This window comes from Denticeps clupeoides, chromosome 1, assembly GCF_900700375.1.
Source record: "Denticeps clupeoides chromosome 1, fDenClu1.1, whole genome shotgun sequence".
Classification (NCBI taxonomy): Eukaryota; Metazoa; Chordata; class Actinopteri; order Clupeiformes; family Denticipitidae; genus Denticeps; species Denticeps clupeoides.
In genome coordinates, this window is record NC_041707.1 from 36,336,126 (window position 1) to 36,349,473 (window position 13,348).

The 13,348-nt window shown below is 43.6% G+C and overlaps 1 protein-coding gene across 1 annotated transcript; it reads left to right on the forward strand.

Annotated features, from left to right (window-relative positions):
* Window positions 1-2,124: 2,124 nt before the first annotated feature.
* On the forward strand, window positions 2,125-12,332 carry dthd1 (death domain containing 1). The gene is made up of 12 exons (XM_028971504.1): window positions 2,125-2,263; window positions 3,300-3,359; window positions 3,460-3,786; window positions 6,863-7,346; window positions 7,698-8,007; window positions 8,547-8,726; window positions 9,380-9,563; window positions 9,598-9,811; window positions 9,969-10,258; window positions 11,551-11,789; window positions 11,869-11,926; window positions 12,025-12,332. The coding sequence occupies exons 1-12, from the start codon at window positions 2,125-2,127 to the stop codon at window positions 12,330-12,332; spliced, it is 2,793 nt and encodes a 930-aa protein (XP_028827337.1).
* Window positions 12,333-13,348: the final 1,016 nt, after the last annotated feature.

A 13,348-nucleotide genomic window follows, 5' to 3' on the forward strand; every position in this document is an offset into this window, starting at 1 on the left:
TAGTATTCTCTGCTCAATACTTTGTTCATACACCTTTGTCAGCAATAACAGCCTCAAGTGTTTTTGATTACGAGGCCACAAGCTTGGCCAGTTTCACCTATTCCTCTTTTGCAGCACATCTCAAGCTCCATCAGGTTGGATGGGAAGGGTTGGTGCACAGACATTTTAAAATCAGATTCAAGTCTGGACTCTGACAGGGCCGCTGAAGGACATTCACAGAGGTTTCCTGAAGCCACTCCTGTGATATCTTGGCTGTGCGCTGAGGGTCGTTGTCCTGCGGAAAAATTAGCCATTGCCACAGTCAAAGTTCAAGAGCACTCTGGAGCAGATTTTCATCCAGGATATGAATGGAAAAACATCCACACAGCATGATGCTGCCACCACCATGCTTCACTGTAGGTATGGTACTGGCCTGATGATGAGCGGTGCCTGGTTTCCTCCAAACGTGACACCTGACATTCACACCAAAGAGTTAAAATTTTGTGACATCAGACCAGAAAGAGTCCTTCAGGCTTCCTTTGTCGAACTCCAGACGGGCTGCCATGTGCCTTTTACTAAGGCTTCCGTCTGGCCACACTACCATACAAGCCTGGACGGTTGATTGCTGCATACATGGTTGTCCTTCTAGAAAGTGCTCCTCTGTCCACAGAGGACCTCTAGAGCTCTGACAGAGTGACCATTGGATTTTTGGTGACCTCCCGGACTAAGGCCTTCTTCCTTGATTGCTCAGGTTAGGTGGCCAGTCAGCATGGAACTTCTTCCATGGAGGCCACAGTGTTCATTTGGACCTTAAAAGCAGCAGTATGTTTTTCTGTAACCTTTGCCAGGTTTGTGCTTTGAGACAATCCTGTCTCGGAGGTCTACAGACAATTCCTTTCACTTCATACTTGGTTTGTTCTCTGACATGAACTGTCAAATGTCCATGTCTTCCAAAGATGGACTCCGATGCAGAAACATCTCAAGGATGATCAGGGGAAAAAGGATGCACCTGAGCTCGATTTTGAATACTTATAGGCTGTGAATACTTGTGTACATGTGCTTTCTCAGTATTTCATTTTTAATAAAGTTTGTTGTCATTATGGGGTGTTGTCTCAGGAATTTACATTTACGGCATTTGGCATTGGCCCTTATCCAGAGCGACTTAAAACGTGCTTAAGTTACCATCGATGAAGAGATCAATTCCTGTTCACAAGGACCCCAACTATGAAAACATCTATTTTATTCACTCTGTTGTAGATTCTGTACACAAAGTTTGACAACAAGAAAATTACAATTTAATCTAAATATTCTTTAAAGAGGAAGGTCTTGAGCTGTCGTTTGAAGGTGCTCAGTGACTGAGCTGTTCTGACCTCGAGGGGAAGTTCATTCCACCACCGAGGGGCCAAGACGGAGAAGAGTCTAGATGAATGTTTTCCTTTTACCTTCAGAGATGGAGGGACCAGGCGAGCAGTACTGGAGGCTTGGAGTAAACGAGGTGCAGTGCGAGGTGTAATAAGGAATTCTGAGGGAAAAAAATAGCTATTTGACGTACGGCTGTAATGTAAAATGTGAGAAAATCGAATACTTTCCAGATACACTGTAAAGGTTAAACAAAATCAGCTTTTGTTGCAGAATGAATGTCCATGATGTCGTAATGTTCCGTTGGTTCTTGGGAAGTCTGAACAATTTATGCTTTATCAATCGAATTGCTCTTGACATTCAAAATGGCAACGTTTTACACAGATAGAACACCTTTTTAACTATGTATGTTTTAATTTTTTTATTCTCTAATGCATTATTCATCATGATTACTCATCATTTGTACCTAGACTAGAATGAAAAATCTTTTAACACATGCCCTTATCCAATTTATTCTAATAAATGTTTTAGACTTTGACCACAATAGAGCGGCGATTGTTCATTTTCGCCACCAGTGAAACACACACACACATGACAGCCTGCAGTGCGTGTAAGGACAAGGACAAGTAACTACTGATTGTAAGTTGCACTGGACAAGGCCATCTGCTAATGGCGCTTTCAGATTGTAGCCAATGTGAAAAGAGGCCAAGGCTGCATATAAGAGGAGGACTGAGGGTCACTATGACAACAACAATACATGCCAGATGTGGCAGGGAACACAACACCATGGCAGCTGAGGGCGATGGCACACTTGCTGAAGAAACAAACCACTTCTTCGCACGCTTCAAGGTCGCTGGACCCAGCGTGGCCACTGCCCCGAACATCAGGCTGCAGCAGTCCCGGCTTCACACTGTAGGAGCGCGAGGTGAAGGGTGAACTGAGGGCAGCTAACCCTAGGAAGGCGGGCGGAGTGACCAGCTGGCCGGGGCAGTCACCAGGATTTTCAACACGTCCCACTGCCCAAAAAGGTCACCATCAGCAGCCTCAAAGTCTACCGACCTGTCACACTTACACCGGTCATAAGTGTTTTGAAAAATTGGTCTCACCCAGACTTGAACGGCACCATTGCATAAAAAAAGCTTCCACACTTCCATCGCCCACCTGCAACAGCATGAGGGGCGGTTTTTACAACCAGGCAATATCACTCATTAACTCATTAACACATACACTGCAAACATGCACATTGCATCTGCTCTGCTGCTGCTACATTACATTTACTGCAATTCAACTTTTCACTCTCCCATACAGATGGAGTTTGTATTTATTAGTATGTAGAGATAATGAAAGCGGCTTGATCAAAAAAAAAAATTATTTGCATTGCATATATATGCATTTATATCTTGTGTGGAACTGTGAGGTCATTGCCGTGAGCCATACAATCAAACGTAGTGTTGTGTGTGCTCTGTTAATAATTACATAAACCTGAATTAGTCTGTGCTTCGTAACAGGGGCGAGACGCAGTGGCAGTGGGTGAGAATGTGAGATGGCTGGAATGTGTGCTGGAAAGTGGAGAAACAAAACTGTAAATCTTGTGTGTTTGTGTGTGCGCGTATCTAGGTGGGGGTGTGAGGGCTGGCCTTGATCATATAGCGGCCAACAAGCGTCCGAGTGGAGTGCAGAAATGAAACAAAGTGGGTGCTGTCGCCCCTAGATACTCGTGAACCCCACCCTCACAGGCAGTGCCGCAGCTTCAGCTGTAACTCAACCCAGTGTAGCTCCAGCGGCGCTGAGCTTCCGGTTGAGAACTTCTGTTGAGTTTATATGTGTGAGTGTAGACATTATATTAATCTGTGCTTTTTTGGCCTGTTTGGGTGTTATTTAAACCAGGACATGGCCAGTGTTTTTTTATTCTGCACCGCAGACATTCCTCTTTGCTGTAAAACGGTCCCTTTTGTGTCCAGGCACACCCACCTGTCTCCATGGACACTTTTACTGCACCAGCGTGACCAATGCGGTCAGAGGTGGGGGAATAGAGGGAGAGATCTACAAAATCCAGCTCTAGACAGAGGAGGGTAATAGAAGAAGAAGGAACATTTATTTCTTTTTAGATTTGTCTGGCAGATTCAGAACCACGCATGGACCCCAGGAATGACCTGCTCACTGAAGACCACCTTCTGCAGCTGCTGGAGGTCTCCACACGCTCCTTGCGAGATCAGCTGGACCAGACCATCATAGTGAGAAGTCGAACTGGACTCTTGCAGCAGGGCCAGACACCTGGCATGAGGATCGGGGGCACATCCGACGCCCAGCTCCGGGTGTTGGGGGTCCTGAAGGATTTGGGGCGGCTGTACGTACACAGGGTCTCAGCTTGGGGAGGAGCAGTGAGGAGGACAGCAGAGAGGCTAGAGGTGCAGAACTACACAGGGGCACACATGCAGCTGGCAACAGGTAAAAAGGACATTATACTATCTTCTCTGTGCCATTAAATAAGACATGGTGTAGTAAGAGGCCAGACTGTGTCTGGTAAATAGAGTGGTGGGCCAAGAAAATGAGCACCTAAAAGTATTTATTGTCAATGTCTAGCGATTAAGGAAGCGGCCCCGTAATCAGAAGGTTGCTGGTTCAAATCCTGATCCGCCAAGGTGCCACTGATGTGCCACTGAGCAAAGCACCGTCCCCACACACTGCTCCCCGGGCGCCTGTCATGGCTGCCAACTGCTCACCAAGGGTGATGGTTAAAAGCAGTGGACACATTTTGTTGTGTCACCGTGTGCTGTGCTGCAGTGTTTCACAATGACAATCACTTTAATACATACCTATATATACCTAGGGTTATATACATACCTAAGTATATATAGGTATGTATGAAAGTGATATATATGTATATGTGTGAGTTTGTGTGTATTTGTGTGTGTGTGTGTGTGTATATATATAGGTACATATATACTAGAGGTGGGCATAGATAAATTTTCTTAATCTAGATTAATCTCACTGTAATCATGTAATTAATCTAGATTAATCTATATTTCAGATTAATCTACATTAATCTAGATTAAAATGGCTCATTTGAATTCTGCCGAAGGCATTCAGAATACGTGTGCTACCCAAATAATGACTAAAAGTAAGTATTTGAGAATGGGTTTCTCAAGCCAGGTGGCGCATTAGACCAGGGGCTCATCTCCTGTTTCCAAAATGCATCACAAACTGCTTGAGAAAGCTGTTCTACTATGATAATTGGTGATGAAAATAAATTATGTTCAATAAGATGTACTTGTGTTTACCAACTGTTTATTCAGTTAAATAGCTGCATCCATGTTACCACGTCACGTTTGATGTGGTCATTTCACAGTTCGAAGACTCGTTCTCGCCCCCTTCAGTGCAATTCGGCTAGGTATACATCCACGCTAAAATATCAAGGTGCAAGTCATCATAGTGTAGCGGTTCTTCTTCTGCGTTGTGTAACTTTTTGATTTCGTTTCTTGAACCACAAATGATGAGCTGAAACCCAAGAAATTTTCTGTGCAAAGTGTCAGAACATTGCGTCACATGTCGCGTCTATCTGCACCTCTCTCTCTCTCAACTCACGCCATGTGTCCAAGAGAACTGAACATTAACATAAAGCATTCACAATTTACAATACTGCATTCCTGTACAAAAAGCAAGGTCGCGTCAGAACATCGTGTCTTTCTGCACCTCTCTCTACTATATACAGTATTAAAAGAACATAAAAAAAATACTCACAAAATAACACACATGCAAAATATTCCTTATATGTACATAAATTAAATTGAAAGAAATAACTTTTTGCACACAAACCCCACGCACTTCACAACTCATGCCATGTGTCCAAGAGACTAAACCGTGTCTCAAAAACAAAATAAAAGTCTTTAGAAAATAAGAAAATAAAAGACACAAGAAAGAAGAAATATACTTATAAATCTAGTGTAACCATTTAACTCCTGCACAATAGCTTGCGTGGTATAGACTTAGCTCCCAACCCAACTTTGTGAATAGATTAACGGCAATATTTTTTTTATTGCCCGATAAGAGTCTCACGTTAACGCCTATAACGGCTCACCACTAATATATATATTTATGTATGTGTGTGTATATATGTAAGGCCAAAAATTTGGACACACCTTCTCATTCAATGTGTTCTCTTTATATTCATGACCATTTACATTGGTAGATTCTCATTGAAGGTATCAAAACTATGAATGAACTCATGTGGAGTTATGTACTTAACAAAAAGTAGAGGCCTCCACAGTCACTGGACCTGAACCCAATTCAGATGGTTTGGGGTGAGCTGGACCACAGAGTGAAGGCAAAGGGGCCAACAAGTGCTAAACACCTCTGGGAACTCCTTGACGACTGTTAAAAACCTCTTGAAGCTCATCGAGAGAATGCCAAGAGTGTGCAAAACAGTAATCAGAGCAAAGAAACTAGAATATAAAACATATTTTCCGTTATTTCACCTTTTTTGTTAAGTACATAACTCCACATGTGTTCATTCGTAGTTTTGAAGCTCTCAGTGAGAAGTAAATGGTCAAGAAAATAAAGCACATTGACTGAGAAAGTGTGTTCAAGCTTGTATGTGTGTGTGTGTGTGTGTGTGTGTGTATATATATATATTTTTTTTTGAGAATTCAGAAATTTGTAGAACCAGTAAGAAAAAAAATGAGAATGGTTAAATGTATGTTATTTACACAATAATGCATTTTTAATTGAAAATAGATTTGGAGACCAATTGCATAAATATTGCTCAGATTAGAAGTTTATTGAATATGGTATATACAGCAAATGCTAGGATCACAGTAACAACATTGTAGACAAAAAAAATCAATTTAGAGGACCTTGTCATACCTACATGTAAAAGAGAAGTGTTTTTAATAAATTGTCCAAGGCATGTTATGTACAAGGTAGTTGTTTCTTGTAAACTGGAAATTAATTTTGCCTCATTAGAATTTAAAGCTGTCCTGGGGAAATCTCATTGTGGAACTGACTCAAAGTGTCTTCAGATACAGTATTAGGGGACCACAAAGTGTCACGATCCGGTCCGAAATGGGGTTACTCCGGTCTGGATTGGGATCCGGACCGGAGTTTCATTGTTGTCATGTGAAATGTTCCCTAATCGTTTTCACCTGTGTTAATTGTATAAAGCTGCCCTGTTCGTTTCTGTTCGCGGTCAGGTCTTTGACATTATGTCCATGCGGGCATGACGCGGCGGGTGAACGGAGAGGAGGACGAAGAGTGACGAGAAGACGTGGAATGAAGGACACTTTCACCTGACATCATGAAACAGGGGTTTACTGGTGAATCACAAGACAGGGGAGACATCCGAGATGTTGACATTGGTGAACACAGAACATATCGTTAAAGACCTGACGGCGAACAGGGCAGCTTTATACAATTAACACATTAACCCCATTTTGGACCGGATCGTGACACAAAGACATAAAAGCAAAATGTCAGGGGACATTTCATATGGTCATATGACACGTGAATCTTTCGCTGTCATGTCCAGATCCCTGTGAGGACTGCGGTCAGAGTCTCGGCCTCTTCAGTGAAACGGTACAGATCATTGTGGAGGCTGTTGGGGGTGCAGAGAACTGTCTAAAGGGCATGAGCCATAAACTGGATGTGGCCATTGCCGCACTGGGTGGGGAAAAGTTCTCGAGTGGGACGCCCGATGACCCACCGAGGGATGTTAAACCTGGACTCATTAGTGCTCACATTGCGTCTGAGATGAGGAGCAAGGATCCAGCAGGCACACCTGTACATGTGGAGGGTGAGAGCTCCCATGATGCAACAGACGCCCAGAATGCCTTGCTCCCCAACGTGGAGGATAAGCAGGTCACGGCCTCTGCTGACACACTTGGACCGGCCCAGACACACACCCCAGTTATGCAACGAGTCGAAACGGTAGGGCCTGGCACCACCGGCCATGACTCTGTACCCTGCACCTCTACGGACAGACAGGAAGGAGGAGATGTGGAGACGGACGTGAGGTCAGCAGGAAGGTCGCAGGAAGTCAAATGTGGTTGGGCCACCAGGGCGTGAGTGTTGTTTGCTCAATTTAAATCCATTACACCATTAAATATGACTTATTACTCCACTGTATCTGAACCAGTATTGACCACTCACTGACAGGTGGTGTTATAATAACTTATGCCATAGCCTTGCCACAATTCATAAAACATCTTTAGCTGAACAATTTCTTACACCTTCTCTGTGTTAATGGCGGTTAAATTATATATCTAGACCTGCAATAAAGTGCTTTCTGTGGTTGTATAGATTGGATAACAAGCATAGAATTTGTTCATCAATTCAGAACATGGTCCCATGTCATTTTGTCCCAGGTTCAAGGCTCAGCTGGTGCACCCGTCAACCCAAAGCCCCACAGTGTGCTACATCACAGCTCCAGCAGAGGTGGAACAGGTTGTGGCCTGCGACCTGGTGGACGAGCTGAGCCCCCTGATGGTGTCTGACCGCGAGGAGCTGCTCAGCAGCGTCCTGAAGATCTCTGTGCCCGGTGACGTCAGATGTCCCTTCCCGCTCACCATATCCGTTTTCTTTACGGCCTGCTACCGTGGCAACTACAGGGATGTTAAAGTGAAGGTGGTTGACAGCCTGTCAAGGGTCAGCTACATCAGCCCTGTGTCAACAGAGGTCAAATATCAACCAATCAATCATTTAATCACTTCAAATTTTTCTATATAGCATATTTTGTGGCAACACAGTGCGATAAAAAAATGCTCAGAGGACAGGGGGTCTACTTGAAAACCATGACATTTGTTAAGACGTTACAGCTGGATTGATCCATTTTTTAAGGACCTTGAAATCTACCTTGAAGTCAAGTGCATTTATAGAAATTAGAAACACTTAAAGGTGGCTGTCTGTCCTTCTCATGCAGAGAAGAACTGGGTGTCGGTCTCTCCCAACTCAGAAAACTAATAAATAATCTCCTACGTTAAAAGTCTGAAGACGAGAAACAGTATTGTATTACTGCACAAAGAATAATAGGATAACAGAGTCTAATTCTCTATACACATAATGTCATTGTTTAATGAAAATATGGAAAATCGATATTTAACACAAGCTGGATTTCATTACACATCACCAGTTTTCACTGGTATATTTTGGAACACATTCTTGTGTGGAACTTTGTCACATTTGTTATCTGTACCCCTTGTGACCCCATGTCTCAGGGATCCTTTGCAGAGGTCCGGGTATACGCTCTGGGCGTGTTTGCGGTCGTGTCGTGTCCGAGGAGGGAGACCTACACTGTCCCGAAGAGAGGCCTGTCACACAAGCTTGACATGGACTCCCGGATCTGCGTGGACTACCTGCCTGGAACCTTCACCACACCAGTGGTTGTACAAGCTATGGTACAGAAATCTACTTTATAGCACAGCTTTGACATTTTTATTTGACTTTTTTTTTATACAGTTGTTATAGGTTATAAGATAGTATTCTTGCATCTACTTATAGAAATGTATTCATTATAAGTCCACTGATTTTGTTTCTTGTGATAAAATTTTTCAATGTTTCCAATGCTTGTATTTAATACAACCATATCTTATTACATCAGTTGAAAACTTATAATCCAGTTATTAAGCCTATTCTTCCGAATCCTGCTCCATCTTTGTGTGTGTGTGTGTGTGTGTGTGTGTGTGACTTTACACCCTCTTCCCATGTTTGTACAGGTTTTTTATTTATTTTACCATATGATTTTCAATTTTATGGCTATTTTAGTGAAACAATACACTTTTAAAAAGACTGTATACTCTGTATGTTGTGGTATTGACAATAAACCTTTCTTGAATCTTGGTTACATTATTTGCTTTTTCTGATTAAATAAATTTTATTTAATGCCATAATGTTACTATATGAATTTTCGCAGCTTTGCATGACTTGAAAAACCTGCAGAAATGTTTTGGTTTCAGTTCTGTTTTTCTCTGTGATTCTTTCAATCTTGAGACTCTAGTATATTTAAAAGCTCACTGGAGTGAATGTACAGTATGTTTCTTCATTTTGTCAGGTTCAGCCACTAGATGGCAGCCTGCTGTCTAGAGTGACTGCGAAGCTCGGACCGGTCCAATCCACCAGCCCACTGGTGTACCTCACTCACCCCTGCAACCATCCTTTCCGCCGACCTATGACCTTTACCCTGCCCTGTCCCCCGAGCCCTGACCAGCGAAGGGCGGGAGAAGAGGCCTCTGAATGCTGGCACGTTGGCGCCTCCTCTCTGAAAAGCAGGGAGGAGAATAAGAATAATAAACGTAACAAACGCTGCCCTGCTCTGGTTAAAATGTCTTTTTTTTAGGGCGGTGAGCTCTTCAGTGAAATCAGCCAGTGAGCATCTGGCTGTGCTGGTCTGGAGGAAGGAACAGTGGGAGGTTCTGAACAGGGTCTCTGTGAGGAACCTGCAGAATGGACTTGTCTCCTTTGAGCTGCTGGAGAACTTTGAGAGGTTAAGTAAACCAAAGAAATTCCAGTAGAACATTATGATTCAGGAAGGGAAAAGTGCAAAATGATTAAAAACATAAAATTGGCAAAAAAATGTGCCAATGAAAATTAATGAATGAGTCTATTTGAGATTCCCAACCTCCCTCTACATGTCTTTGCAGGCTTATAGCAGTGCGTCTCCGTTCCTCAAGCAGTCCCTCCGGTCTGGCTGGCCTGGTGCAAGAGCTTGAGAACACAGTCCAGGACGTCATGGCAACCCTTATCTTCCAGCACGAGAGGGACGACCCTCGCAGCGTGATGGTGGCACTTCTGCCCAGCAGGGACCTGAGCTGGGAGATGAACAGGCTTCAGGCCCTGGAGCGCTGGAGTCCCCCTGAGGCCTGTGGTGAGATCTTCATGTGTGAAGGGGAGCTGCTACTGCTGAGTTTCAGCGGGAACCTCACGGCCACAGGTACACACGGTCACAAATATCGCGAACGTTTCTAGTGAGAGGTTTTGAGTGAGAGGTTGAGAAATTTGCTTTATATCACAATTCATTTTTATTTCAACCGATATTAATTCTCACTCATTTATACCAATTTACATCATTACATCACTCTGAAAATCAAATTAAATACATAAGTGAAGTGATTGTCATTGTGATACAAAGCATAGCTGTGATCTGGATTCAAACCTGCAACCTTCTGATAATGGGGGAACTTCCTTAACCGCTAGGCCACCACCTTCCCCGACCCTCAAAGTCCATCAAACGAAGTCCATAAGTCACAAAAAAACTTTAATAATGTCAATAGATAGTTAATAATGCATGAAACCTTTCCGGTCCGCATCTGGCAGCATCTCCTGACGCTACCAAGCCTTGTGGAAAAAGCCCCTCCAGGGACGTTTTATGCATTCTAATGGATCATTAATCATGTTCATACTTGTGTATGCATTCCATGGATTGTGTATTCTTGACAACAGACTTGCAAAATCTGCACTGATTTACCACGCACATACATACAGCCTGGAGTAGAAAGAGAGAAATGATGTGGCGCGAGAGCCCCTCCCACGTGTGATTTAAACGCATGGCTTTCATTTTGTGATAGCGTTAGTGTTGTACCCGAGGCCTGTTCTGGTCTCAGTAGAGGCGTGAGGTAGTGGGGTAGGGGTAGGGTAGGTGTGGGTAGTGGGGCAGCGGTGGCCTAGAGTGTAAGGAAGTGAAGGGTTGCGGGCCAAGGTACCGCCAAGGTACCACTGAAGTCCCCACAAGCGGTGTTGAAATGAATCTCATAACCGATGCATCGCAATTCAGACGTGCAGCCCACTGAACGCTGGTGCTGAACGCCCGTGTGGACGCTCTTATTTGCTCCAATGAGCATAAAAACGGTTGCGTTCAGTCTGTGCTCATCTGATGCCACGAACACCAGAAAACCCTCATATCAAACATATCTGAAAACATAATCTGAAAAAAAAAGTAAAAACCAGAAGACCCAGGTTCAAATCCCACTTACTACCATTGTGTCCCTGAGCAAGACACTTAACCCTGAGTGTCTCCAGGGGGGGACTGTCCCTGTAACTACTGATTGTAAGTCGCTCTGGATAAGGGCGTCTGATAAATGCTGTAAACGTAATTGTATTAGAGTTGTGAGACTGCTGAAGGTTTCGTGGATTCCCACTGCTCACTAAGGGTAAATGGTTAAATGCAAATTTACGTTCCTTGAATCACAATGTCACAAGTGTTAATTTTCATGTGTGCGCGTGTAGGCCGCCTTGGAGGAACAGCGGACCGGATCACCTTCCACAGCCAGCGCAGCAGTAGAGTGTACCTGCGCCTGACCGTGAAGGACCCGTTCGGGAACTACAGCTCACCCCATTACAAAGGAACGGCCATCTTCCACCGGATCAGGAGAGCCCAACTGGTGCGGGTGGGCGACGCAGCTGTTGTCTCGGCACAGCGCCCCCCTGAGGGGTCTGTCTGCAAGTTGTGCCTCACACTGCCAAAGGTATGCAACCAGATGCAGAATGATGAAGCAATGTGGAAAAGTGCGTGTGTTTTACTCCTTAACTGGTTCCTGGTTTCAGGAAGTAAGAGTCACCTGCCGACCAGAGAGTGCAAAGGTCACATCAAAAAATGGGTCAGGTAAACCGAAAATCAAAAAAAAAAGTAGATTTGCTGACAGATGCGCGCTGAAATGTTGCAGCTGCGGTTGTCATTGAACTGACCTCTGTCTCTCTCAGACCCTCTACCCTCGGACGAGGCTCTGTGCTGGCTGAGTGAGGAGCTGTGTGCCGAGGAAGCCGCTCGGCTGCTGTCGGCCCTGCAGGTGAAGAGGAGTTCGGTGCAGCTGGGCCGCCTCAGGGCCCCCGTCAGCCTGCCGCGCCAGGCCTACCACATCCTGGGCCTTTGGAGGAGAGGCCTCCCCTCCCACACTCCTAAAGTGCCCCTTCTGGCCCACGGCCTCACCCTCGCTGGACGCCCGGACCTGGCCAAAGAGCTTCTGGTCAGAGAAGGACGCGGAGAAGCTGAGCTGAGTCAAATTTCTTGAGTCTATTATATTATAAATATTATATTATATTATAATTATTGACTGTATGAATATTTCATGTATTGTACTAGATCATAACTATTCACTAATTTGCCAAAAACCAGAGGTGAGGTACAAATGTTGGCGCTCTAATTCTTGTCTTACCTATTACTGGCCACGGAGTGGCAGCATAATACCTTTAAATGATCTCAGTAATAAAATCTTAAATCACTTAAATGCACGACAGTTGGAATAAAAAAAATCATTTTGCAACTACCCAAATGATGTATTAACAGTTATGGGATCAAAAATGTGCAAATAATAATCTAAACTAAAAAACATTAAAAAAATATATATGAAAGATGGTTTACTATAGTATGTAGTCTTGGAATTACACTGTCAGTTCTATTGACGTTTTTCGGCTTGGAAATAGTCTTGTATCTGGCAACATTGCTGTAAGGTCAGTGCAGGAAAAACGCAACCCGAACTAAACTTTTTCCAGCACATGCTGTGATCTTCATGAATACAGATAAAGATGATTGCAAATAAAATTCATGAACATGAACCATTTCTGTTTCCTTTTTCTTGTCTGGCTGCTGTTGTCTTGATACAGATAACCATGCATGCCAGAAATTAACCATTGCTTAACAATGACATACAGCTTCTCTGGAAAACTAGGTCCTTCTGGCCATTATTAGACAGGTCAATTAATCAGAATATATATATATATATTTCACTACAGTTAATTCAACTGATTTAAAATATAATTGTTTATCTATTATACAAGAACCAATGTCAACATGTAAAATACACATAGGAACATTACATCTTCGTTACCTTCCATTTCATAACCTACCATTTAAAATATATATGCAATATTTTATTATTCATTTATTCGATCTTTCCCGATCTCTCTCTCTCTGTTCGGCTGACATTAATGAGACCCCTGGGTGACAGAGGGGAAATGAGACACATCAGATGTTGGAGACCACTGTCTGTCCCCTGTTGAGAAAGTGGGACCGCCAGCATTACCGAGT